The sequence below is a fragment of the Rhyacophila brunnea genome, unplaced genomic scaffold (genome assembly GCF_057557595.1).
Source record: "Rhyacophila brunnea isolate RB1 unplaced genomic scaffold, BYU_Rbru_1.0 scaffold_16, whole genome shotgun sequence".
NCBI classification, from domain to species: Eukaryota; Metazoa; Arthropoda; class Insecta; order Trichoptera; family Rhyacophilidae; genus Rhyacophila; species Rhyacophila brunnea.
The window spans coordinates 11,667,530-11,694,890 of record NW_028232816.1 but is presented as its reverse complement, the minus strand read 5'-3'; the positions used below and the strand labels follow the sequence as shown (position 1 = coordinate 11,694,890).

General features: G+C 34.7%; 1 protein-coding gene across 1 annotated transcript in view; it reads right to left on the bottom strand.

The window, feature by feature from the left end:
- The window catches only part of LOC147074384 ((Lyso)-N-acylphosphatidylethanolamine lipase-like), a 43,817-nt gene extending 27,109 nt beyond the window's left edge, over positions 1 to 16,708 (bottom strand). The window contains exons 1-2 of the mRNA XM_085943657.1: positions 16,503 to 16,708; positions 14,145 to 14,209 (exon numbers count right to left, since the gene is read on the bottom strand). Of these exons, the coding sequence (XP_085799783.1) occupies positions 14,145 to 14,209; positions 16,503 to 16,591 (154 nt within the window). The 5' untranslated portion in view covers positions 16,592 to 16,708. The remainder of the gene's footprint in view (positions 1 to 14,144; positions 14,210 to 16,502) is intronic.
- Between the last annotated feature and the right edge of the window lie 10,653 nt (positions 16,709 to 27,361).

Below are 27,361 nucleotides of genomic sequence, written 5' to 3'. Positions count from 1 at the left end.
TTCGGTTACTCTCGTTACTCCGTTTGGTGCTGCTAGTCAGGATCCGAAACCCCCCCCCCCCAAAATATACGGAGATAACTTCAATTGTGTGTCAAATGTGTTTACTAGAACATTAAATACGAAAATGACACTAATTAAAATCACCTATAATAATACAGCGTATTTTTGTTTTCAATGTTGTGTCTTGCAAATTAAACTATGAGGCACATAATAATTACCTAATAACTTATTCCATTTCAATGTCATTTATTTATTCACTTAAAAAACGACATAAAGCTATAAACATAAGCGGATGATTAGCCATCCGTACGCAATTCCAAATACATAAATAATTTACGAAGGCCATCACCATTTCGCAAAACCTTAATATAGGTATTATTATTCTTTCAACTTGTGACCTATGTCAGATGTCTACGTTATTAATTGTTCACTTCAACTTTAACTTTTTAACACCGAGCAGATTGGCGCGTGCTTAGATAGAATGTGTGGAAGGTGGAACCAATGACATTATGTGGAACGCACTCCGCCAATAATAAATTGACTTATGCAGTGGCGGCTCATCGGAACGTGCGGAACGCACCCCCACGCAAATCGAGAAAAATGTAATATTATAATATACATAAATTTATGTATATTATATGAAAATATCAATATTATTTAAGCGTGAATTAAGCTCGCCCGCGCACCGATACATCCAATAATTATCATACACCGCGGTACTGCAGTACCGTTTTTAAACGAATATGCTCAAATAAGCGAAGGAGGGGTGCGGAGAGCGGGGCACGCAGCTGGGAGCTTGATCGGTACTGCCGACCCGACAGTATTTCGCCGTTTCTGCGTTCGTACGTGAGCACGCACGCGACAGCGTAGGGAAGACATATTTATTAACATTGTTAAAATTTATTTTTGCAACCAATTTATGCAAAGTTATTTATTTTAATTACTTATTTATATAATTAATAATTTATATTTAATTTTGATGTTAATAGTAAAATATAATCCAAATAAACATTTATTTTTATTTTTAATCAACCGCAGCACCCCCAGATATTTTATCCACGAGCCGCCACTGCTTATAAGTCAAGTTAAGTAGTTTTCAATTTTTCACTGGAAGCAGTGTGTCCATTTTTTTACCACGTTTTTCTTAGGTCGTATTCTTATTAGTCCGGTACAAATCTTGCAATCGATTTTTAACTAACTTCCCGACTAGCTAGACATTTGAAACTTTTGGAATATATCAGAAGACGAGGCCAATGCATTCTTTTAATACTTTTAGCCATCTTTAAGTAGAATTGAATTCATTTTCAGTTAATTCTGTTTTGTATGAAAAGTTATTTCGACACCATTATTCGTTGCTAGGGGTCTGGGGTCAAACAAAATATATGATGTTTGGTTAATTTGGCATACTTTTCGCGGTGTGCTCAATGCTAGTGGAACTACCAATTGCGCCACCACAACACATTCGCAGCACGAAAAACGGCCGTCTTGAAGGCAGGTCAATGCGCAGGTTCCGCATACCCTGCGATGCGTTCATCCATCGAACGAAAAAATCCAGAATGAAATCAAGGCTTTAGGCGTACACTGTAGGTGTAGGCAGGGGCGGATCAAGTCAAGCGAGGGCCCTGAGCGGTAAAAATTTCGGGGCCCCCAAATTCAAGTTAGAAAAAAAAGTTTTATACATAGAAACTCTCATTAATTTATTAACATAAAATATAACAAAGGTAGTAGAAATAAAATTAAAAAAACATATTTTTTAAATAAATTTTCGTCTTGCTTTATTTCTTGCAAATTCGTCAATTATTTTTGCAGTGTCAATTCGGTTTAAAGGTTCTGCCTTGGTCTTATCACATATGACATAAAATAAATTTACATTGAAATCTTGTCTAGTTGTAAATTAATGTCCGACTTCTTTGTTTTCATCAAATAACATTTTTCTTTTTTGTTGTCTGCGAGTTTGTCCATATTCATCATTAAAGGATAATCCTGATAAATCAGTTGCCTCTTTTTCAACTTTTTCATATTCTTCTCGGAAATTATTGATAAAGTGAATGAATGAATTCAGTAGGATAGATCCTTTCAATAGTTCGCATTCCACTCTTTAGTAGCGAGACCATAATAAAGTAAACGATGAAATGCACCCAATCACAGAAATTATCAGAAATTATCAAAATCCGTCTGTAAGACAATTCTTTAGAGACTTTCCAAGATCTCGGGACCCCACGCGGCCGCTTAGTCCGCTTACCGCTAGCGGCTAGACACGCCCCTGGGTGTAGGTAACCTTGCCCTTCAAAGTTCTGTTAGGAACGTCCCAGGAAGAGCTGAATGGCTTGCAGCAGAATGTCCAAGATACATATTTTGACATATTGTTTTAAGATGATACACTGGTCGAATATGCGCATAAGAAGTGTTTCTCAACATTTTTACACATGCGGGCAACTGCAAATAAGAGAAACGTTTTGCGTATCACTAATGCAGAACTAAAAAAATAGTATTTATTTGGTATCGCGGTTGATTTCGTCACGTAAAATCATTAATATATTTTAATAATAAAAACACAATGCACAAACACTTGCGGTGCACGGGGTTTGAAGATTTTATTGGAGTTTTTAGCATAGGCATTTAGACGAACTCCGAGAAAGAAAGAAGAGAAATTTGGGAAACACTGCTCTAGAGTCAAGTGCAGGGGTAGTCAATCTGGTCCCTACCGCTCACAAGTTGCCGATCCAGCTTTCATGGAGGGCGGTAGGGGTTTTAAAAAGATTTTCATTATGTTTTGTGACAATTTAAATTTCAGAAGTATCGCCCTCTCATAAGTTTAGTTGACGTTACATTAATCATATTATGACCAAAGAAAGAAACCACCTGAATATTTTTGAAAGAAGAGGCATTCGTTTGGTCGTCACAAAAATTGAGCCAGATATCCAGTATTTAATTTCGCAGCATCAGCCTCGGGGATCTCATTAATAACTTAATTAATTAAATGTAATTTAATCAGACTTCATGCTTCTATGTATGCAAAGTATAAATAAAAAGATAGATTTAACTTGTTTTATAAAGATTTATTCTGTTAAGTCGAAAGTCTGACTAAAGTATTTGGTAAGTAATTATTATTATATGCTTTAACTTGCTGTAACTATAAATTTGATAAAATAAAGTTACTTCCCTACTTTATAAATCGGCATTACTGTGGAACCGGTGGGCGGTTAGAAAATTTATACACAAGTGGGCGGTAGGTATAAAAAGGTTGACTACCCCTGGTCTAGTGTGACAATATTTATACAAAAAGTAAAGAAATTCTGGGAATATACGTTCACACAATAAATTATAAATACTTATTTTTAAGAAGATGTCAAGAGAGTTGAATGTTGATCGAATTATATTCAATCTACCCTCATCAATAATTTCAAATGAATGGGGGGCAACCACCCTCGACGCGGCCCTGACTGTGCTCCCTCCCGTATGGCTGTGAAACGTAGCATCACTGACATAAACTCAATGATATTATAGTTTTGTTGTTTTTGTTTTGAGAATCGATGTCTTCGTCGAATCTAAAGGGGTACTACATTCTAGCTCTAGCACAACTGGTATTTTTAATCGGTAAGTATTTTTATATGCCCATTTATATTTTCAACTCGTTCGCCTGCAGAGGCGGAACTACGTTGAGCAAGACTGGGGGTTTTCAATTCAAAATGCATATTCGCAAGAATGTATGTATGCCAATGTATGTAACATTTTTTATCGTTTTACAAACATCGATTAACGCATTTATTTTAAACATGTCTGCGAGTGTATAAGAAGGATACCATCATTTAGCAGCGGCAAGGGGTGGTATGCTGTTAAGATCCAACCTAAATAGTGCACAATCAACTTTGTCAATCATACGTATTTGTTTTCATTGAACCAAGAATACAAATTGCAGATGGTACCGGTTAGTTTTGAAAATTCATTTAAACCCTGCGTAAACGAAGCCACAATAGATATTAATTCCTTCTTCTTCGGCCATATCCGCCCCTTGGTTGGAGCATATGGATACCACGCGACGCCTCCAAGAATCCCTGTTGCTCGCTAGTCTTCTTGCTTCGTTTCAGGTCAATCCAGCATCCTGTAGCTCTGCCGTATACACTCTATAGACCAGGGATGGCCAGTGCGTCGATCGCGAAGGTATTTTTGGTCGATCGCGGACATAATAATATATTGTACTATTTCTTGTTCAAACGAGTCAAAACTACTCGACGTTCCAGCACTTAAAATCCGCTAGAACTCTTCTCTTACATATCATAATCAAGAAATACAGTCATGCGAAGAACACAAATGATGAGAACTTGGAAGAAATTCTATAGGAAAACATTAATAAAATAAATGTAAATTCCTATCCTTGCAATTTGACGAGTCGGTAGATTACACGGATATTGCACAACTATGCGTTGTGATTCGATTGGTTTTTAAAGACATGTTTGCTTTAGAAGAATTATTAACAGTTTTACCAATGGAAAAATGATCCAAAAGAGAAAATAAATATTTAATGTATGTAAGTCGTATATTAATCGTAATCGATTTCCTATTCATAAACTAGTATCGGTAACGACTGAAGGAGCTCCTGCTATGGTTGGGAATCATGTTGGGTTTACTACTTTATGTAAAAATGAGGAATCAGTACCCACTTTTATCAGCCACCAGCGGGCATGGCTCCCACAAGGGGGGGTCTGACAGGGCTCTAGCCTGAGGGGGGCCCGGCGTAACGGTCGACCAGTTAAGTAAGAAAAACACAAACCACAAATTTGCTCGAATAGTAAAAAAGTCGCCTGGTATTTTTTATCTCCCGTGATGTGTACCCCCAGGGGCCCTATGTTAGAACTTGCGAGTGCAAGCTTCCCGGTCGACATGACGTCATATGACATCATTGTGACGTACTACCGGAGTGATAATAGCACTCGAGAAAATCACGCTACTAAGACAGCGGCGCTATTCATTGTCACCATACACATATAGGTGTTTCATCGTAATAATTATTTACGGTGAGCACTGCGCGCGGGCGGCATGCTTCGAGCGTGTATTGGCTAACGTCACAATTACGTCATGTCGTCTGGTGCCACACGAGTCGATAGTTAGGAAATCGGGGCCCAGGTACTTGAAGCTGTCGACGCTCTCGATGTTTTGTCCGTCGCTAATCAGAGGGTTATCTGGATCACGACAGGTGCTATTACACAAAACGTTGGTTTTCTTTGCGTTAATTTTTAAACCAACGCGAACTGAGTAATCATGCATCCTGTCGATTGTCTCTGTACTTTGATGCCATTAAATCATACCTACATAATCTTAGACATTTAATAGATATAAGAGAATTTTTATGTATTAGGGGCCCCACTTTTTTTGAGATGTAGGTAGATACTGAAGATCCGCCATTGTTCACCTATCATTTGAATAATTGGAATTCAACTATCTATTTATGATGTGCCGTCTATGAACCCAGCTTACTGTGCTGTGAAATATGACCGTCAAAATATCATACATAGGTAACTAATCAAACACGTTTTTAAATTACCGGAATATTTTACCCGTTGGGTTGGCATATAGCGTTTTTTATTTATTTATTTAGAAAAAGAGTATTACGGCATTACAGCGATTGGCCAATGCGGCATAATACATAATAAATACAAAATTATAAAAATATCTAAATTACAAATAACAACTAATATAACAAGAAAGTAGAAAAGACAGCATCTGAATATGTAAATATTAAAGAAACCTGATAATATATACAACTATAAATTTAACCTATTTAACACGTCCACAAACATTATATAGTTAATAAAAATTAATCAACCTTTATGGTGCCATCAAATAAGCTAATTGCACGATACACGGCATCATGAAACATAACATCTGTCCTGCGACGAGGTATCTTGAAGACCGTAGCCGGCTCGCACATCACAACTCGCCTTGTGTGCCTGACGGCCATAAATTAAAACCTTCGAGACTGCCGGCGAATGTTGCACGATCACAACCTCGCACATCTGCCTAGCGCTGCTAGCTCTAGCTCTACCAAACGCAGCGACAGTCTGGAGAGAAATGGCCGATTCGCCCGATTCTGCAGCTGTGTGCATGCGCGGAGTCGATATTGGCCGGACATCGACATGCAGGCTTCGGCCAATGCAACTAGACGAATGTCGCAGGGTCGCAGAGTTGCAGTTGCATCGGCCAATTTGCGAAGCTCCATTTGATAACGTTTGTTTCTTGGTTTACGATGACGTCACATCGACGAATTCGTCGTAAGACGCATGCGGCGAGTTCTGATGTGCGAGCCCTCGTAGAGCTACGAATGATATTGGTGGGAACATGAAAATTAATATTTGCCAGTATACCTATACGGATTGTAAATGAACCCACGAAGAAGTAAAAAGAAATGCTCTAAAAGAACAATCACTCTTCGGGTAGACAGGGATTGCATTGATAGCATATCCAGAAGGAAACGAGTCGGGAAATTCATTTTATTATCATTATCATAAGGAAAGAGCCCGTATGTTCTTAAGTAGAGAAATCTAAGAAATCTATTGTGGACTCGATCCAACTTACCTGTTAGGACTCCAAATAATGCTGGCATATTCAAGAATACTCAACACAAATGATACGTATAATGTACGTAACACTCGGACGTTTTCGAATGATTTTGAAGCCCTCATAACAAAACTAAGCATTTTGCTAGATCTAGTACTGATGTTAAGAATATGCTGATTGAAAGTGAACTTAATTGATGTTGGACTTAGGGATTACAATACCGAATGAAAATATCAATATCGGTTTTACGGTAAGACTGTAAGTGACATTGTGTACAAGACCGCATTTGCGGCATGGCAGGCGACGTGGACCGCCTCCCCCAAGGGGCGGCACACTTACCGTTTTATTCCAGACGTATTCTGCAGGCACCAAACTAGAAGACTCCAACGTTCGCACTGGATTAGCCAGTTCATCACCGGTCATGGCAACTTCGCCGTTAGACTCCACGAGTTTGGCTTGATAGTAGATGGGCCGGCTTGTACCTGCGGGCATGACCACCAAGATGTTGAACACATCCACTGGGATTCCCCGCTTATGGAATTCGAACGAGCGGAGCTGTTTGCCAGGGTCCGTCCTCACACTTGCCCAATTGGTCATGGACATCTGGTAGCAACCGAGGCCAACTTTGAGGCATTTGAGAAGTTTGCAGCGTCGTATGGGGAGCGGGATAGTCCCGACTCTTCTGTAGACTCATCCATTTCAATTCGTGACACTCAGTATGCGGGTACACAAAGCGCTTAACGTCAGCGGACAGCAGAGCCAGTCCAAAAAACAAAAATTTTCTTTCTTAACTTTCTTTTTTAAGCACTACGGTGTATGGTTGCAGCATCAGTCCCGTGCGGCTCCGTCTCGGGACGGAATGAGCACTTAAAATCACTTCTTTCAGACACGTTTAAAGCGTCATAGAAAGCGGCCGTGCATATCCACGGCTGTGCATATATGACGGGTGGTGGTGGGTACTTTAACGTATGTTCTATTAGTAACAATAATAATATATTCATTGGCATGTTTTTTTTCTTTCAAGTAAATGGGTAACGATTTTAGTCATCTTTACACGATTTAAGAATTAATACCCCCGTCGCCATCACGAAACAAATTGACGTGTTCCCAGCTCGACGTTCTCTCTCCGAATGCCAGCGAGTCCAAAATTTCGCCGCGCCTATAGTTGAAAATTATTTGCCGTTTCACTGATGTATCGCCTTAAGTCTACGTAGAAAGTAAAACTGAACAGCACAGAGGGTGGATATTTTCCAAGAATAGTCTATTACTTTATTGGTTCCACAATCCGTTATGGATCTACCTAGGGCGTCTCACGAATTGGGTTTTTAACAGATTTTTATAAGAAAAATGTATGATAGCCACCTAATTAAATTCATTCACTGCAGCCCGTGTTGAAAACGCAGCCCATGACAAGGACCCGCGACACGTCATGCATGGCCGCATGGGTATGAAATGTGCAAAACTAGGCTAAAATCCAGAAAAAGCTTAATGGCGATAGCCATACCTCTGGCCGTCCGACCCGAAGAAGATAGACTATCCGCATGGGAGGCGAACCTAGCCTCTGAGGATCTTGAAGATTGGGTAAAGCCAGCAGAGCATCTCCCAGCCGGAGCCAGTCTCGGGTACCGTACATGGAAAGCCCTAAACAGACTGAGAACCATGGTAGGGCACACCCGAGACAAGTGAAACAGGTGAAGTGGGGGTTCTCCGATCACCAATTATCTATTTTCATGCAAGTTTTGCCCAGTAAGCTGCAATTTCGACGAGATCCTACAAGCCGAGGAAAATGGCGTTGCCTTCGCCAACTTCTGTAGCGACACATTCTAGCTATTGAAAACCCGACATGACGAAGAAGAATTAATTAGGCGCGCATACAAGAGGAGGGTTTCGGGTTCGGATTCTCGAGAAAACAGTTAATATTCTTGATGAAATGAAAAAAAATCGAGAAACCATAAGCTCTACTCGTATAATATCGGAGACATTCCCAATCCCTTTTTGAGTCGTTACCCCATTTTATACCAAGTGACCCGCGACCCCGATAAATTGTAAAAAGCCTTTTTAAAAGGGTAAAGAAAACGCATCGAAAACGGATTTTTCAGTATATTATACATATTTAATTTGTTGAAAAAGTTGAAATTGAAACTCATTAACCAGTTTCAAAATTCGCGGTTGACTTTTCGTTAATGCCAACCTCACGTCATTCACAACATAATCTGTTTCTTGTTTTGTTTTACAAATGAAGACGCGTTGAATATTGGGTGGGAATTAATCGCACAATGCAATAATCAAAATTTACAAAAAAAAAATAACTTTAACATTTGGAAAGTAGTTTTCACATATTATATTAAATGATTTCACAAATAAATAGATGAAATCACATAAAATAGTTTGTTTCACAAAACAAAAATCATAAATCACTCATTGTAAATATAAATTCACTCAATTTGGACAACTGCACACATTTGTGACAAATAATATATCGCACAAAGAAAAGGTAGAAATTCACAAATGTCAAACTAATAATTGTAGCAGCAATACAATTTATTAGAAGGCAATCACAAAAATGATGCTTAGGTGTCAATATAATTAATGTTTAACGGCCCACGTGCTCGTCGTAGGTCAAAATTGAGTTTTTATTGTATTTTCAAACCATGATCCTGGACACTCCTTAAACGTTGTAGATAATCTATTTATATAATTTTGAAGCCTTATTTTCCTTTATAGTTATTTTAAACATTTGATGACTGCATAAAGTATTTTTGTTACATAAAATAGTATTCTTTTAAACCTCTCGCTCTAATGTTTTAGAATATAGTCATATTTCGGTACATAACTGTGCAGTGGTGTTAAGATTTTTTACATTTATTAATTTTTAAACGCATTTATAAAACTATTAGTATAATTTATTACGAGATAATTTTTGTAAAATATTCACGATAAAAAAATATATTGATAATCTCTGTGATCCCAAATTTGACAAGAATTAGGCATTTTATTATTCAAAAAATCGGCAAGATTAACACATTTGAAGATGATTCTAAAGATGTTTATTATAAGCTTTGTCTTTGACTATTCAAGTGTGATAAACATCTTATGAATAATGATTGCTTTATAATAATTATTGACCTATGAATAAGGTAGTGATTTTTTGAAATACGCCATTACTTTTGACATTCCCCAGTGGTTAAGCTACAACATACTGCCCTAGCCATAAATTGACTAACTATAATTAAAGTAGGGAGTATTTACTGGAGTATTTCCCCTTGAATATTTACTGTCGCAGAGATACGTAGAAGCAAGTAATAATAAAACTCGAAAAGCACACAACGTACAACTAGGTAACTAGTTAACATTTGGATATGAATGATACATAGCACACCAGAATTAAATTCAGAATAGATTATAATGCAGTGGCGAAGACTCCATACTAGGCGATTATTTAAAGCCTTCCTTCTTGAAAGAAATATTTTTTTAATTTTATATTGACATATTAAATAATATAATCACATAATAATATATTCAATATGCCCAACGACATCTATCGTATAATTGTCATAATAATTTTACGATCTTTTCCACTATTTCAATAAGCACCATTTATGGCATGTCTCGAAGGTTTAAAAAAATAAGCGACATCTCGTTTCGCTTTACATATTGTATGGATTACGTTCGCGTGAATCGAAAACTTTTTTTATATGAAGTTTGTTTCTCATAATTTCAAGACGTCTGCGGCGGCTCATATAAATTGGTAAGCTATTTAAGGAGCGCTTACGCTTACATATTACGTAAGTGCACATTTATTCTAAATAATTTATAAGATATTTTAAAAAAATAATTTCTAGGGATTCAATTGATTCAATTTCATTGTTGTTAAAAATAATACATAATTTATCTCGTGATTTTTATTTGTTAGTTAGTTTATTCATAGACTAAGACAATTTATTCAGGCAATTATGTAAGTTGAAATCTGGTATTGTATCTAAGTCTATGTTTTAAATATAGAAGTATTTTAAAATGTCTAGTTTACGGGTTAAATTATAAATTCTTATGGAACAGATTCACAACAACGGATATTTTCAATATATTTTGAGCGTGTCTTGCGTTTAAATTTAAGAAAATACATAATTCAAATTAATTGCTTAATTTTATACCATCAGTGAGCTTTTGAAATTTCATCGGTTCTTGTGTACCTACCTATTCATCAGTAGTTATGTCGGATTATCTTCTTATTTCCCGTAAATACATCTAACAAGTGTGCTTTATCCACAGCCTACCTGTTTCCAAAAGTCACCGTTCGCCACTGTTATAATGTACGTATGCATTGGATGTGTAACACCAACTATGTAAACCTATCTCTGTAAAATTAGTATCTCCATCAATTATCAGCAGATAATAATTCTGAAAATAAAATATTTCGTAATTATGGATAAGACAAATACTTTCCCAACACTAACTCAAAATGTCAATTTTGTTTGTTGAATCGTGTCATACTAGGAGGTGCGACTTGGTTCAAAATCAATATTTTACCACGTTTTCCTTAGCTCGTATTCTTGTTTGTCCGGTGGTTGTTTATCCAGTACAAATCTTGCAATCGATTTTAACTAACTTCCCGACTAGCTAGACATTTGAAACTTTTATAATATACCAGAACACGATGCCAATGCATTCTTTTAATACTTTTAGCCATTTTTAAGTAGAATTGAATTCATTTTCAGTTAATTCTGTTTTGGAATTTCAATCGGCATTGTTTGTAATTTCAATCGGCATCTTCATTTTCTAAAAACCCGAGTTTCTGAGGGAAAATTTTGTTTTGGAAATTAGTATAAATTGGATACACAATAGAGCTCATTTATTGATGATCTATCTTGTGGATCGACCCTGGCTGATGATGATATATTACCCTAAAAGGGAGGCGTTACAATTTATTTTCGACCATGTCCGATCCTAATAATATCATATGGGCCTCCACAGGTTTTTGATCTTACGAGAAATGGATGTTAGCAACTTGCTCAACCTATTAGGTCCATACTCTGACTAAAAACACAAATTGAAAAACAATATGTGTATTTGCTAGACCCAGGATTTGAACCTGGGACTCACGACATTATAAACCGACGCGTAAACCGTTCGGCCATCGTGGGGCCTTAGCCTACCAATATCGCTAGCCTGGAAAAATATTACTTAGTTTTACCAAGTTATCGTTCTCCATGCGTGCAAAATGGAAGGTGTTTTTTATACAAATTGACAATAATCTGACACGAGCTTCTAGCTCAGACATTTTGGTATTTTTTTGACCATGTTCGATCCAAATAGGCCTCCACAGAGTAGAGGTTTGTATTAACAGATTTTGTTTTTACGAGAAATAGTTGTCAGCCTCTTGCGCAACCTATTAGGTCCATAGTAACTTGCCAGACCCAGGGTTCGAACCTGGGTCCAACGGCGTTATAGTCCAACGCTTAAGCCGCGCGGCCACCGTGGGTGTGCACAATAAAAAAAATCTCGTAAATTTACCACATTTATATTATATTTGGTGAAATTAGATCTTTCTTGTTATGCTGCATGCTAGTACCTGTTTTTATGCTTATGCCGGCTCCACACACTCCGCACTGAATAGTGACCGTAAAGATTTTTTTTTAAATATTCTAATGAAGTCACAAAATAATTAAAGAATTCGATATGTACCTGATTCGCATTTATGCAAGTATGAGGAAATGTTCAAAATATCCTTAACTTCATTTAACGTGGAGGTGGAATCAGCGTCTCCAAATTTACAAATAAAGCTAATTGCAATCAAGCATCAGTTAAAGTGCACGTTCGAAGGGAATAAGCTTGAGTTTTATAAGAAATATTTCCTCGAAGATAAATTTCCAAAATTAAAACGACTAGCAATGTGCATTACAGCAGCATTTGGGACTACATATCGCTGCGAATCGTTCTTTTAGATATTAAATTTAATGTAGGTAGTAAAAACAAAGTGTCGCAGCAGGTTGCTCGATGAAAACATGACCTATCTATCAACTGCGATGCGCGCCGGCTAAATTACCAGTCGATATGAAAAAGATATCAAACAACATACAAGACAAGTGTCACTTAATATTATAAGGTACCTAATAAAATATTTTCAATATTCTTCGTTTTTTATGTGTGGCCCACCTAAGCTCAGTAATATTTTTTGGCCCACCAAATGATTTGGGTTGGGGACCCCTGCTCTCGCTCGTTTAATATGCTCGTTTGTACTTAAAAAAAATACTTTGTACAATAATCAACGGGAAAAATTCAAAATCAAGTTGTTACGTACGAAAATACGCCGACCTGCAATATTATGGCGTCATCAGCAGATAGATGACAATATTTAATAGAACCGCAAGATAAAAAGTTATCAAAAAATGATCATACTGATTATTATTCTTTATAATATAACATTACCTAAGTATAGATAGAACAAGATTATAAACAAGCGTATGTCTGTAACTAATTGGTAATCGTAATTTTTGGATTTCTTGATTTCTATCATTTTTAAGAGTCCATATCAGGGTAAATTATTTCCAGGTAAAATTCTAATAAGACCTTAGCCGGCTTGCACATCTAAACTCGTCTCGACTGCAACGCGTCGAATATGTCGATGTGATTTTGTTAGCATTCACAAAACACATGTAACTAAATCTACTGCCGTATACCGCATGACATGCACGCAGGTGTCATTTCGAAATGTCGCACTTTGTCACTGTCCTTGCACGGCCTTGCCTATACGCAAATTTTCATGTTGCGCTCAGTTTTGTTTTATGACTATATTATCGCAGTCGGACGATTTTCAATGTGGGATTGGGCTTAGGTTTGAGATAAAAAGTTTAAGTGGTTCGGGTCAGTTTATTTTTTATTGCGGCGAACAGACATCTAATAAAACTTAAAAACCGGTCGAATAATTTTATGAGTAGCCACAGAGAGATAAAACCACATTTTATGAGTAGGTATATTGTATTATTATATTGGTGCATATAATATAGGAATACGAAAAAATAATAGGTACCTAATTATGTTGATATTATAAATAATGTATTAGGTAGTAGGTACGTGTTTTAATCGAATCATAAAAATAGTTACAAGATAAAATACAACGTTTTTAAATTCTGTTGAATCATATAAACTTGACTTGACTAGCTCAAACGACCAAAAAAAATGTACTTGATAGAAATAATACTGAAATGTCATTTTGATTTCCATAGTAACGCACGTATATATTAATAATTTAGTTGCTATGACCCCAGACCCCTAGCAACCAATAATAGTGGATTGGATTACGGATTTCTTCCGAAATAACTTTTCATACAAAACAGAATTAACTGAAAATGTATTCAATTCTACTTAAAGATGGCTAAAAGTATTTAAAAAATGCATTGGCATCGTGTTCTGATATATTCTAAATGTTTCAAATGTCTGGCTAGTCGGGAAGTTAGCTAAACATCGATTGCAAGATTTTTAGCGGATAAACAACCACCGGACAAATAAGAATACGACCTAATAAAAATGTTGTAATAAATAAAATAACCTTTAAATAGTAATATAATAATTATATAGTCAGTGATGCTTACATGACAGTACTTGTTCTTCGGCTACTTGCAACAGCTTAGGAGAATACCTGGTCCAGTTAAACCGCCTGCAAAATGACAAACAACTTACTATAAATCAAATAAAATTATTAGTATAAAGTTTAATCATTAAACATGAGCTCAATGACGGGTTGGTAGTAGTGATGTCCCTAGACAAAACTCCGCCCCTAGGCAGCGTCGAAATGCCGCCCCATAGTTTTTATCATCCTTTCATTACTCAAATATCTAAGAAATGTGTTGTATCGATACATTACTAACAAAATATATACCACTAAAACATACAACATTAAATTTAGATGTAAAAGCGAATAAATATAATATCGGTAATAAAGTTTGACTCCCAAATCACCAGAGTCTGAGGCCTTATTTGGTTGATATTTCTGACACATTTGGTTTGTACCATTTATCAATACACAGAGTGATTATTTTCATACCATTTTTACTATGCTATTATTGTACAACGTAAACAAAATAATTTTAGCTATTTCTATATAAGTATCATATTTCTATATATTTCAAATGATTCTTCTCGATTTGCCGCCCTTCGAGTAACTGCCGCCCCCAAGCGACGCTCAATCTGCCTACCCCCACGGGACGTCACTGGTTGGCGGCCTGAGGTAAACGATTTATCCAGGGGCGAGTTTCTTTGACGCAACGGATTCGTCAGAAAATTTGAAAGGGGCCACGGTAAAATACTATAATTTTAAAAATCGAAAAGGTAATAAGGTAAAAATAATATATCACAATATTAAAAGAAAAAAGCCTTCACATTTGAATACTTAAGACCTGAAAAAAGTCCTAATCGATTATAAGAAAATTTTCGATTATCATAAAAGTTTAAAAAAGCTCAGAGAATCTAAAAAACATGATTCATAATTCGTCATTACGGGACAAACGACAATAATAAAGCCGTATACAATACGTTAAGTAGAATACCTACTCGATGATTCGAGAAATTATCAGGAAGAATGTAACTAAACTAAAAATGTTTTTTTGGGAAAGAATTTGTTAAATTCACCGATAAAAAAAAATAGGACAAGGAAAAGGTAAAAAAAAAAGCTTTCGAGTTTGGTTTGAAACCATATAGGTATCAATGTTTGAAACAGAATAACTTTGGGCTGGGTGTGTTAGAAAAAAATCCTTAAGTAGGCAGTTACTGTAAGATGTTTTTTTGAAAATTTTCGAGATTTCGAGAAATCAAAAGACCAATTTCGAACTCTCGAAAACGATTAATATTGTTGAGTTCGAGAATTCACGATTCGCGAAAAAAGTCGACTAGGCAAAGTGGATAATATTACATATTATATTTAATTTTTGAGACTTTCACGTCAACATTGATTGTTATCGTAATATATTTTGTGGGTTATCATCGCATGTTGCAGGCGAAAAAAATCTCATTTCTACAATATAAACTGACAGACATTCCACCATCGACTTTTACTGCTTTATATGCCACTTATAAGCAGTTTATGGTCTGATTAATCCTATTAACTAGTATAAAACTCCATTTATTAGATGTTATACTATTGACAGAATAAGTAACGCGTTAGTTAGCACGTGTTCATATACCTAACAGACTTTTTTGTGGAACGCCTTATAAAAACAAGATTTGTTAGCTGAAGGCCCAAATTGGACAACAATATTGAAATTGCCTATAAAAATATGTGTAGCAAACTACCACAAAAGCTTATAATAACTTGTAGAAATAGGGGTTACAACATGCCATAAATATTATTCTTTTCAATGCACCCAACACGTTTCATTAAAAAATATTATGTAAGGTGAATAAAAAATCACTGCTGAAGTTTTAATTACATTTTAATTACCACATTTAAATAACACGTTAATTATATCGAATGGCCAACTGCTCCAAACCGCGCCAGTCGCGGTGTTAGCACTAAATGAGTTAGAAGTTTCCACGAAACGGAACAATTCCGGTCCATTTCGAGCGCTGGTTACCGAATTATCTATGCTAAATATTACATATTCAGTAAACGTTGTATTGTAGTTAACTCAATTTTGATTTTTGTTTTCATTTCGATTAATCTATTTTCGCAACAATCATTCTACGATGATATATTATTATTACCTACTTATCTTATTAATCGCCAAATTCTTAATTTTACAGCACGTCTTCCGTTAAGTATATTAAATTTTATATCAATGAAACTTATTATAGTATAATACCTATTTGAATAGAATTTTTAGCAAATAAATATGTAATAGCCTTGATTAATTTTGGGCATTTATTTCAAATTTGAATATTAAAATTAAGTTAACATAATTTATTCATTGGCAAACCTAAATTTACATATCAATAAATCTGCTGTATTACTTTACCTAAACATATCCTTAATGATACCTTTTTTTAAGATACATTTGTACACAAAATAGGTCACAACAGTCAACGCGATATATATTAAAAACATAATTGATATTTGATTCACTACCTAGTTATTATAAAAACATAATATTATATTTATTTATAACGAAACGTCACACACAACTGCACACTACTGTCACTCGCGCACATGACAGGACAGAACATTAGTCTATGGACAGAACTGTCTAAAAATGTATAAATGTTGCCAACAATATGAATGAATATTTTAAAATTTAGTATGCTTTAGTTTCATTTTAGTAAATTTTTATTAAATGACAGTGGTTTATAAAAATGAAAACCAACTATTTACCAAGACAAAATTAAAAAATAATCTTTCTATGATGTTTTTTTGTACAATCTCACAAATAATTTAGTAAAAGAAAGTTTTCTTCATGTCAAAATATTGATACGTATGGCAATATAGGATTTCATATTTGTTGCCAAAAGCAAAAACTTTTGTGCAATAAATAATCCTAATCAAAAAACAATTACTGCATTATTTTTTTAAAACTGAATTATGAATTATTGCTAACACAATTCAAATAATATAATAATTAACTACCTATAATATACTACTATCATCACTAATTTTTGATCATATATAAAGATAATGGTTAGAAGCACACAAACTTTGTAAAATTCAAATTATTTGTTTTTCAAATAATTACAGTTTATTTACACAAATAAAAAGCATAATATATTCATATTATGGAAGTGTACCGAATGAACAGAATACACTCTATTTTAATATCCACTTCAATTCATCTCTCGTAAGTAGAATATATTAATATCCAAAGCGATTTATTTGAACACAGCTATTATTACCTGGCAATTATTGGTTGGTTACTTGTGCACCTTGGAGGAACAGTTAAAGTTGGCAAATTGGCAAAAAGGTTTCTGACCTCTGTTATTCAGTATACCAAACAAAAGTTATATTGTAAATGGAGTGTGGCATAAAAAAATATTATTTGAGCTCGGTGTTCGTGAATCGGTATTTGTACTCCATTATTTAACAGGAATGGAGTACAACCTCCATCTCATATGTGCACAGAGTCTCACCACGCCCCAAGTGCTATTGGCAATTTCACTGCCGGCTGATACCAATCTCACGAATGCCTGCCATGTACACCACACCTCAAGACTATGTAAATATTATGGTCTCAATGCTGCTTTCTGACCTTCTGCCTCTAACTCTTACCCGCAGCTGAGAGTCAGGCGTTGCCAGTTATTGAATTGATTATGCAGTACTGAATATATTTCAAGTTCTAAGAATAAACATCGCTCGAAAAACAGATCATCGGTTGATAAATAATAACAGTATCCGGTGGTAGACAACACATATTATAAGGCTACCAAGATCCCATTGCTTCAACGGGATAATCAAATTTAGCAGAAGTAGGTGGTGATGAATAACAAAGGACTGAGAGGAGTGGAGAGGGGCCTTCATTCGGTAGTGGATCAAGAGTGTTGAAATGATGATACAGCATAATTGGATCTTGAATGTAAATGCCAATACAAAACAATAAACAAAGAGAAAGATTAGGAATCTAGTTTGAAATGAGAATATTTTAAAAATGATATTTTTGGAGTCATGAGGAAAAATGATGTGTGGCAACATTTCACAATTATTATTGTTTAAGATACATCTATGTTACCTCAACTAATAATGGAATGGTACATTCGAGTCACGCCTAATGATGTATCGACAAGCTGTAATATTTCAATGAATCTAGAATTTCCATTATTTGATCTTTTTTAAACATAATGCTTGCGAACATGTATTGGGGGTAGCAATGGCGGGCTTTCGTGTATGTAGTTCTACTATCGCTACAATCCTAGGTATAAGGAAAATAGATGACAACACCACATTATTTATATGTACATAAATTCAAGTATAAATTATTGGAGCACGTCGTGTTCTCATTAATTTTGTGGATTCGACAAAAGTTTTGGAAATAAAACACCCATTTTCCATATTTTTGCTTTATTTGAAAAACATTTTTTTATGTATAACACCGTGTTAAATATGCAAAAAAGTATAGGTACAGAAAGGAATATTCAATTCAAATATAGCTTATCGTCGTTTCCACTGTAAAATTGTATATCTGCAAAATATGTGCTTTTGACATTTTTGTATAATTAAAACCGCAAAAATTGCCTTTACACACATGCAAAATAGCACAATTTACAAAAAATGCATTTTCGTTGAAATTATGAAAACCTTTTTTGAATTGATTCAAGTGCCATACATTTTGTAAACTGTTTTTATGCTCCCCAGAAAACTTGAGATTTTGCAATGGAAACGACGTTATCTATGAAAATGACTTCAATATATTATTAATATATTATATTTTTTTACATTTGACACAAAATTGGATACATTTACAGAGAAAGAAATATTTCTTTGGTTACATACTAATAATCATTAATTTAATCAAAATATGTCCATTATAATTATAATATATAAAATTCAATTATATATTTTAATAATAAACAGTTAGGTACGTCAAAGCTTTAATTCAAGAAATGCCATGAAAATATGTACATAATATTATAGATACCATTGGCTAAGACTAATTACTACTTAAACAATTATTATTTAGTGTTTACCTTGAAAAATATTTTTAATTAAGAGCAGTTGCAGATAAATATGTTTAATAATTACCGCAGTAACGATATCATAGGTAACCAAAAACAATGTTTCAGTCAAATGTACAACTTAAATTATTACAGCCGTAATTTTAAAACACTTTTTGCATTGAAATCAAGATACCAAATGGTGCACAATCATCAAAGCAATACATCATTATAAACCGTTTACACCTCCATGGATTTACTGCAGAGTAATTAATTCTGTACGTAATGCTGTAAGTAATTCAGAAGCTTCCGAACTTCTTTGATTTATGCATGCAATCTTGCCAAATGCAGGATAATACATGTTTACATGTACATTTTCTTGTTATAACCGCGATAATATGTACTGTCAGCAGTAAATCTATACACATGTAAACGGAGCCTTATACTGGGAAGGTAAACAACCTTACCAGTCTAGACTAGTCAGAAATTTGGTTGCTATGTTACATTTTGTTGTTATAATATGCGTGTAGGTATACTCGATAACTATTCTTATTATTTATTAAAATAATATGTCAAGTTATACTACATATTAATAAAAAAGTTAATAATACATAAAATGATTTAGTACCATCTATGGTCCAATGGCGATAGGTAAGTATAACATAATATAAAGAAATTTGAAACAAACTTAAAATTATTAATCACTTGTAAAGCGTACACATGTCGAGTTCGATATTTTCCTTCTCCTAAAATAATTATATTAATATATTATTTAAAAAATACACAATTTAAATTCGTCACTTTATTTTATATCAGACTCTGAAATTTAATCGATTTCATGTGCAGCCGTCGTTAGTGGATACATAATTATTATTATCAAGTCCCAACGTATGACTCACTTCTTTCCGGTTGTCCAACATTTACATTCATCCGAGAGGATGGCCACTGATGTGATAGTGCAGTGAAACGGTACGAGCAATCAACTGAATAAATCCTACACGCATAGCAGACTGAGAACTTCTAAGCCCCCCAAACCTGGCAGGTTTTATATTGAATTTTACTCTACAACGTTAGGGTTTATTTTAATTAAAATTATTTTTTTAATAATCATTGGATAATAAGGTTTTTAACGCAATTTTTTTTTGTGTTTGCATTTTAATCAATAATATTACATATTGTCACCAGACATAAAAAAAGACTATGGTGCGATGACGTTTCAAATTCCGAATCAACAATTTAACAACGAACACATCAAAACGCCCCCAGCTAAATGTTTAGCTTTCCTGATCCACGTAATAATAATTGCAAAACGCATTCTGTCGGCGGCGCAGCGTGCCGACGAGGGACGAGGGTGCATATTTTTTTTACCTAGCACGGGATGCAAGCGGCCGAGTGAATGTACCGTTGTTCAGTAACCTTCCCCTCCGTAGAATGGACCCGCCAAAATTAAAAGATGCTTTTGAAAAGAAAAGTCAGTTCGAATCTACCTACAATGAAGGGATAACGCAAAAAATAACCGTCGCGCCGGCGAGGTGTGCCACCGCGCTATCGATGGCGCTCCCGGCCCATTTTTAAATCAATCGTTAATAACCCGTAATCGTTGTAATACCAATCGGTGACTCGCGCAAAAATCCAACGAAAGTTAATCAATTCCCTAGTGAGAGAAAAAGTGAATCAGTGCTTAGTGCGCGGGATAATAATGATAAACCGACCCCTAATATAAAGACAGTGTGGTGACTAATTTAAGACCTCTTTAGATGTAAAATGATGTAATATTATCAATGTTTGCTTATGCCCTAGCGTAAATAAATGTAGTTCCACGTGGGACTGTCAAATCAAAGACGTGTTTTATCTTGAATTATGTATCCTGATGTCCACACATGACCTGCAACCCGAAGTGATGCCGGATCCGCACATCTACCCAGAAGACCTGTGAGTTCATCTTTCCCCCCGGTATCAATATATATTATTTTTTAATACTGTAGCTGCAGAATAATAGCGATCAGATATCTATTGTTTAATGTATCAAATTACTCTGCAGTAATATATTCCCAGCGAATCAATTTCCAGCAAACAACTCTTAGCTAGATCAGCAAGTCGATTGGCAATATTAGATACGGTATATTATTACATCATATCACAGCACATTCAATCATTACGGTGTATTAGCCGAATAATCATTTTTCATGGTATCATATTTTCTTACGACTGTAATAATAAATAATATTTCATTTCGCTATTCGATTTAAAAGGCTGACTATATAATTAGTCCAATATGATTATGTACCAGAATTAAATGTCAATGTATTACTTTTTATTGTATAAATAACGAAGAATAATTTATCTAAATGTCACTCGAATCCAAGTACCTAGCTCGTAACAATCTCAGTAGATTATATGTACTATCATTGTATAATATACTATTTTACCGATACGCTGCTAATAAATCTCACACTGCTACATCGTAGACTTCATTATCATCATCCTCAACCCACACATCGAACACCACAGTAGTGACCCAACAATACATTTGGCTATGGCCTTAGGAAAAGGACACGCATGAGGCGATTTAAAACTTCGCCCATATCGCTTTTCAGTCTTAAATATATGTAATTTCATTACCCTCATATTTTCTTCATATCTTAAATGGAACAAAATATTTTCATCCACCTTACCTACGCTACTCCTACGCTGTATATTACCTGCTCTGTAGCGTGAGAAAGGAGGTGATGCGGGCACCTGTCCCGGGTGCAACCCCGTTTAGGGCACGTAAACAGAGTTTCGTTTTACATGCGATAATAAAAATTGATAATATTCGTGTGTTGAAAACTAGTGATAATTTTAAATTCAGAACCATTCTTTTAGAAGAATATCAGTAAACAAATTTGTGCATATTATAAACATTTGAAAGTATTGTAGAAAGGCGACGTGAATAACAAAAGTGTCATTCCACGCATAAGTGATTAGACCAATGCCTCAATTACGTATTTTTGGTACTGCCCCGAGCCCTAAAACACCTTATTATAATCCTGTAACCCCACACAACGACATTGATAAGTCTGTCTTGCAACGTAAAAAAACTTTAATTCGATCCAACATTTTATGTATTTAAGAGTTAAGACACAAAACTATTAATAATATTACATTAATGCATACATCACAGAAATATTTAGAAATACATCAATTACATTGTTTATATTTGGTGAAATATAGGCTTATTACAAATTTTATTTTCACACATTATACTAAAATAGGAGGGCTTGGGATAAAGTAGTGTCAACCAATGTTCCCTCTCATCTTTTTATTGTGTGTGCGGGATCTATAGAAACATCTATCAACATACAGTGGAATTTCTATTATCCAGGCCTCAACCAACATCTATCAACATACAGTGGAAACTCGATTATCCGGATTATTCAAAACAAACACGAGTTAGTTTTCTGAAACGTTAATTTTCGCGATTTAAATATTTATTTTTAAAATTATCGATATGCCATCGAAAAGAAAACATGTTGTACTATCATTAAAAGACAAAGTGGATTTATAATCATTGCTTTGAAAACAGGTGGCTCAGGACGTTTTTTGTCTAATATGTCTAATATTATAATAAATATAGCGTCGGCACCCAACGATCTTGAATATAAAAATTATACTTCTTTGGCGTAACAAAACAAAATAAGCCGTTACCTGAGTCTATTAATATTATAGTGGATTAGGTTGATGAAAACGTACACGATTCATCTGTGTCTCACATGATAATTGTAATTTAATTATTGTATTGGACCAAAACTCATCTTTGCCATACAGCGGTTATAATCGATACAGAAGTGCCGATGATGAATTAATAAAAAAACAAATTTTAATATAGTTTTTGAATTATTTACCAACTTAACATTCACAAAATTTATTTATTTATTGATATATAATTTTACTCATAAATAATACTTACATAAAAGTATAGCCTCAAATCTTGATACACAATCTTTACAATGAAAAATAAATATACACTCTAATATAAATAAAGTTTTATGAATATAAATTAACAGTGTAGAATGTTAGTCTCTAGAAATTTGTTTATTAACATTTATATATTTTATAACACAAAATTGGTTATGTTTACAACACGTGCTGTTTACTTGGTTGTATTGAACGACTAACTAAATGACACTATGCATGTACTCTTGAGACCAAAATGAATATAATCATAATTATAAATTATGTGTTACATCGGCGCGCGCAACTTCATCACACGTTAAAAATACACTCTGATCTGTTTTCCCAAAAGAAGTATAACTTCGAAAACAAAGTGAAGAAATTACGCACTTTACGAATTGAATAATGTCCGAGGATCTTAGAGCGGAAAGTTGTGAAAAAATCACGAAATGAAGAAGTCGAAAAGTGTATTTTGATGTGGTTCATTCATAAGCTAGCACCTGGATAGCCAATCAATATAATATGGCCAATGACATATTAAATGGACAACTCACTTCATACCGGCGCGCACGAGAAATTGTGCATGAAAGTCATTCACAGATGTATAGGTAGATGTCACGTGACCATATGACGTATCTATTTACATTATGCGATACAAGCTTCGAGAATTTATAGTAATATAACCTTTATTGTAATAGCGTATTAGTGTCATGACTCATTGCGTTAGAAACAGATTCTCGGTTACTTACGACTTCTCGGAGATTAGACGCAAGTGAGCCGAGCGCATCACAGGCGACTGGTAATGGTTTCTGTCATTCAATTGTATTGAATAAACATTCATCAATATCTTAAAATGGCATTTTATAAATAATAAATAATACTAACACATGAAAAGTGATATCCCATCTTTCTTGGAGTGTTTAGTAGATTTTTTTTACAATTTTTAACTAGGCACATTGGCATTCTGTAACACAATAATAACGGTGGAGTCGAAACCTGACAGTCAGAAAGTTTGTATGGGCAGACCCAGCGGTGTCGCCAGACCGCTTGCAAGCAGAATGTTTATTTGAGCGTAGGATACCGATATTAAAATATGAATTTCGCCATCCGGCAGACCCGACACAAAGTGAGTGTCATTTTATTTTCTAGATGCTTCGTCCATATTAATGTCATTGAATATGGCCCATTATTATGTGAAAAAGTGAGATTATTCAACATTGGAGATTCAAACTACAAAGCAAGTTTGGGTTGGCTCGAAAATTTAATGGGCGACATGGTATTACAGGAGTGGAAATTAACGGGCATAAGCTTTTAGCTGACATACCTTCTGCAAACACTTTTATAGACACGTTAAAGGTGTTTTTGGTGAAAGAAGAATACGATGAAGAGTTTATCTATAATGCTGAAGAAACAGGTTTAAATTGAAAATAATTACAAGATAAAAAGAACTTTTTATATACCACATTTAAAAATTTTCTGTTCAATCATATAAACTTGACTAACTTGTATTAATAATTTAGGACAAATAATCATTTTTTTGCTATTTTGCAACAAACAAACAAATATAGAATACTGAAATGTCATTTTGATTTCCATAGTAACGCACGTATATATTAATAATTTAGTTGCTAGTACCCCAGACCCCTAGCAACCAATAATAGTGGATTGGATTACGGATTTCTTCCGAAATAACTTTTCATACGAAACAGAATTAACTGAAAATGAATTCAATTCTACGTAAAGATGGCTAAAAGTATTAAAAGAATGCATTGGCATCGTGTTCTAATATATTCTAAAAGTTTCAAATGTCCAGATAATCGAGCTTCTGCTGTCAGTTATAACTAACGAGCTCAGAAGATAATTAAGTACTCGTCACTCGAACTTATCATTATAATTATATTATTAGAATATAATATTCAGTCGATATTAAACCTTTAAATCAAGCGTTCAAAATTATTAAATACTAAATTAACAAAGATAACTAAATTAAAATTATCTAAATATAAACATCCCCAAAATGTAAAACAGTGTACACAAGTGCATACAGTTGTTCTGTCTATCAATCAATTATGTATCCACATATCAAAACTTAAACTTGATAGTTGAACTACAAATAGTAACCCCTGAAATGAATAAACTACAGATCATAAACTCGTCAGAAAACAAATTTTCGTTATTGGCTAGGGACACCCTAAGGTCGCGGGAGTCCTAAGTACATGCCTAACATGCCTCTACGGTAACCTGCTACTGCCGGCAGATAACTGAGTCAGTAGAATAACTCTATGAAACTACAGTCGAACTCGGTTATTACGATCACGCACATAGCGAGATCTCAGATGTAATGAGGAAACATTCGTTGACATTTTAGTTTATGATTTTCTCCATACATTTATTCACTTTTATAATGAGCTACTTATCGGATATACCGAGCAAAAATATCGTCAAAAATTTTCTTAAAACTTTTCTGTTAATGTATTGATCGTTTAAAAACATTTTTGACCTTAACCTGATAGCTGCCCGTAACGTAACGTTTACGTCATGCACGGCGGTGATTCAGGCGCCCGTACCGTACGATATACGCCGAGCCGTTCTACGGACTTGTATGAGTCAAATATTTATTTATTTAATTTTAAAACGTGTAACTACATTTCTGATCAGACCTTGCAAGCAAAAAACATTTGTACGGCGCATACATCGCGAGAATAAGGGAATTTCCCGAGAGGCCAAATCAGGGTTAGCTCAAAATTCCCCTGCACACTGGGATATCTTGTACAATAGGCAGTTGGTATGATTCGATAGTGATGAGTCAGTTGTCGCCGGAATATCATTTAGTCGGGATGCTAATTCGGAATGCTTTCTTATTCAGATTTGCGTTATAATTGGAATGTTTTCAATGTTTTTACATTGAAATTTAATTTCTATTGAGTGACCAAGTGTTTTTATTTATATTTCATATACAATTTGCGTATAAAAAAGTGTTATATTTACGAGTTTTGTTTTAGATTTTACCTACTAAACTTGAATGAAAAGAAAAATTTTCGATGTTTTTAGATAGAAATTGACAAAGAACTAAGTGTTGTGACTATTTTTTATTTGTATTTCGGATTCGATTTGCGTATACAAAGTGTTTTATTTACGAGTTTAGTTTTACAAATTTTATTATTCAAAATGGATGAGATCGACGAAGTTGGTGAAATCGATAACCTTATCGAAACAGTTGAATCTGAAGACGATGGAAGTGATGATTCGGATGTCGAACTTGAGGAAATTTTGGAAGTCGATGAAAGTGAAATTATCACACCGGAATCCACTGAAAGATCGACATTTGAGTGGAAATCGGATATGTTTGAGCCACGCGCATTTTCTTTCGATGCTAACGTTTCGGGATGCAAAGCTGATAATTTGACTTCGGATGCACTCGAAATGGACTATTTCAAATGTTTCATCGATATTTCTTTTGTTGAAATGTTAGTCCGAGAGACCAACAGACAATTTGTATTTGCCACAAAAAATATCACAGTTTTGAGTGATCGTCTACGGCGATGGGTAGACTGCACAATTGATGATATGTACACATTTTTAGGGCTGTGTATGCTAATGTCAAGGAATTCACGGAATAAAATATCTGAACACTGGTCTATCCACAGATTGTTATTTTCACCATGTTATTCCGAAACTATGTCCAGGAATCGTTTCGAACTGATGCATCGAATGTTGCATTTTTGTGACAATGAAACGCAGGTTCCCGGAGATCGACTATATAAAATTAGACAGGTCCTGAAGGAACTGAAAATTTCTTTCAAGCAGTACATGTGTCCATATCAGAACATATGTATTGATGAGAGTCTTCTCCTTTTCAAAGGCAGACTTTTATTCCGCCAATTCATCAGGACGAAGGCTAGTCGTTTCGGAATAAAATTTTTTGTAATGGCTGATTGCAAAACTGGTTTTGTCTTAGATGTAATCATTTATACCGGAAAACAAACTGAAATTGAGAAAAATAATTACATCGGTATATCGGGCAACGTGGTGGTAACGATGCTTGGACCATACTTGGAACTAGGGCATACATTGTACATTGACAACTGGTACAGCAGCCCAACGTTATTCAAGTATCTTTATGATCACCGGACGAATGCCTGTGGAACCGTAAGGAGAAACAGAATTGGGATGCCCAAATTTACTAAGAAATTGAAAAAAGGGGAAACCGATACATTCCATACTGACGAAATTATGGCTTTGGCGTGGAAGGATAAAAAGGATGTTACAATGTTGTCCACAATTCACAACAATACTTTCAAACCTA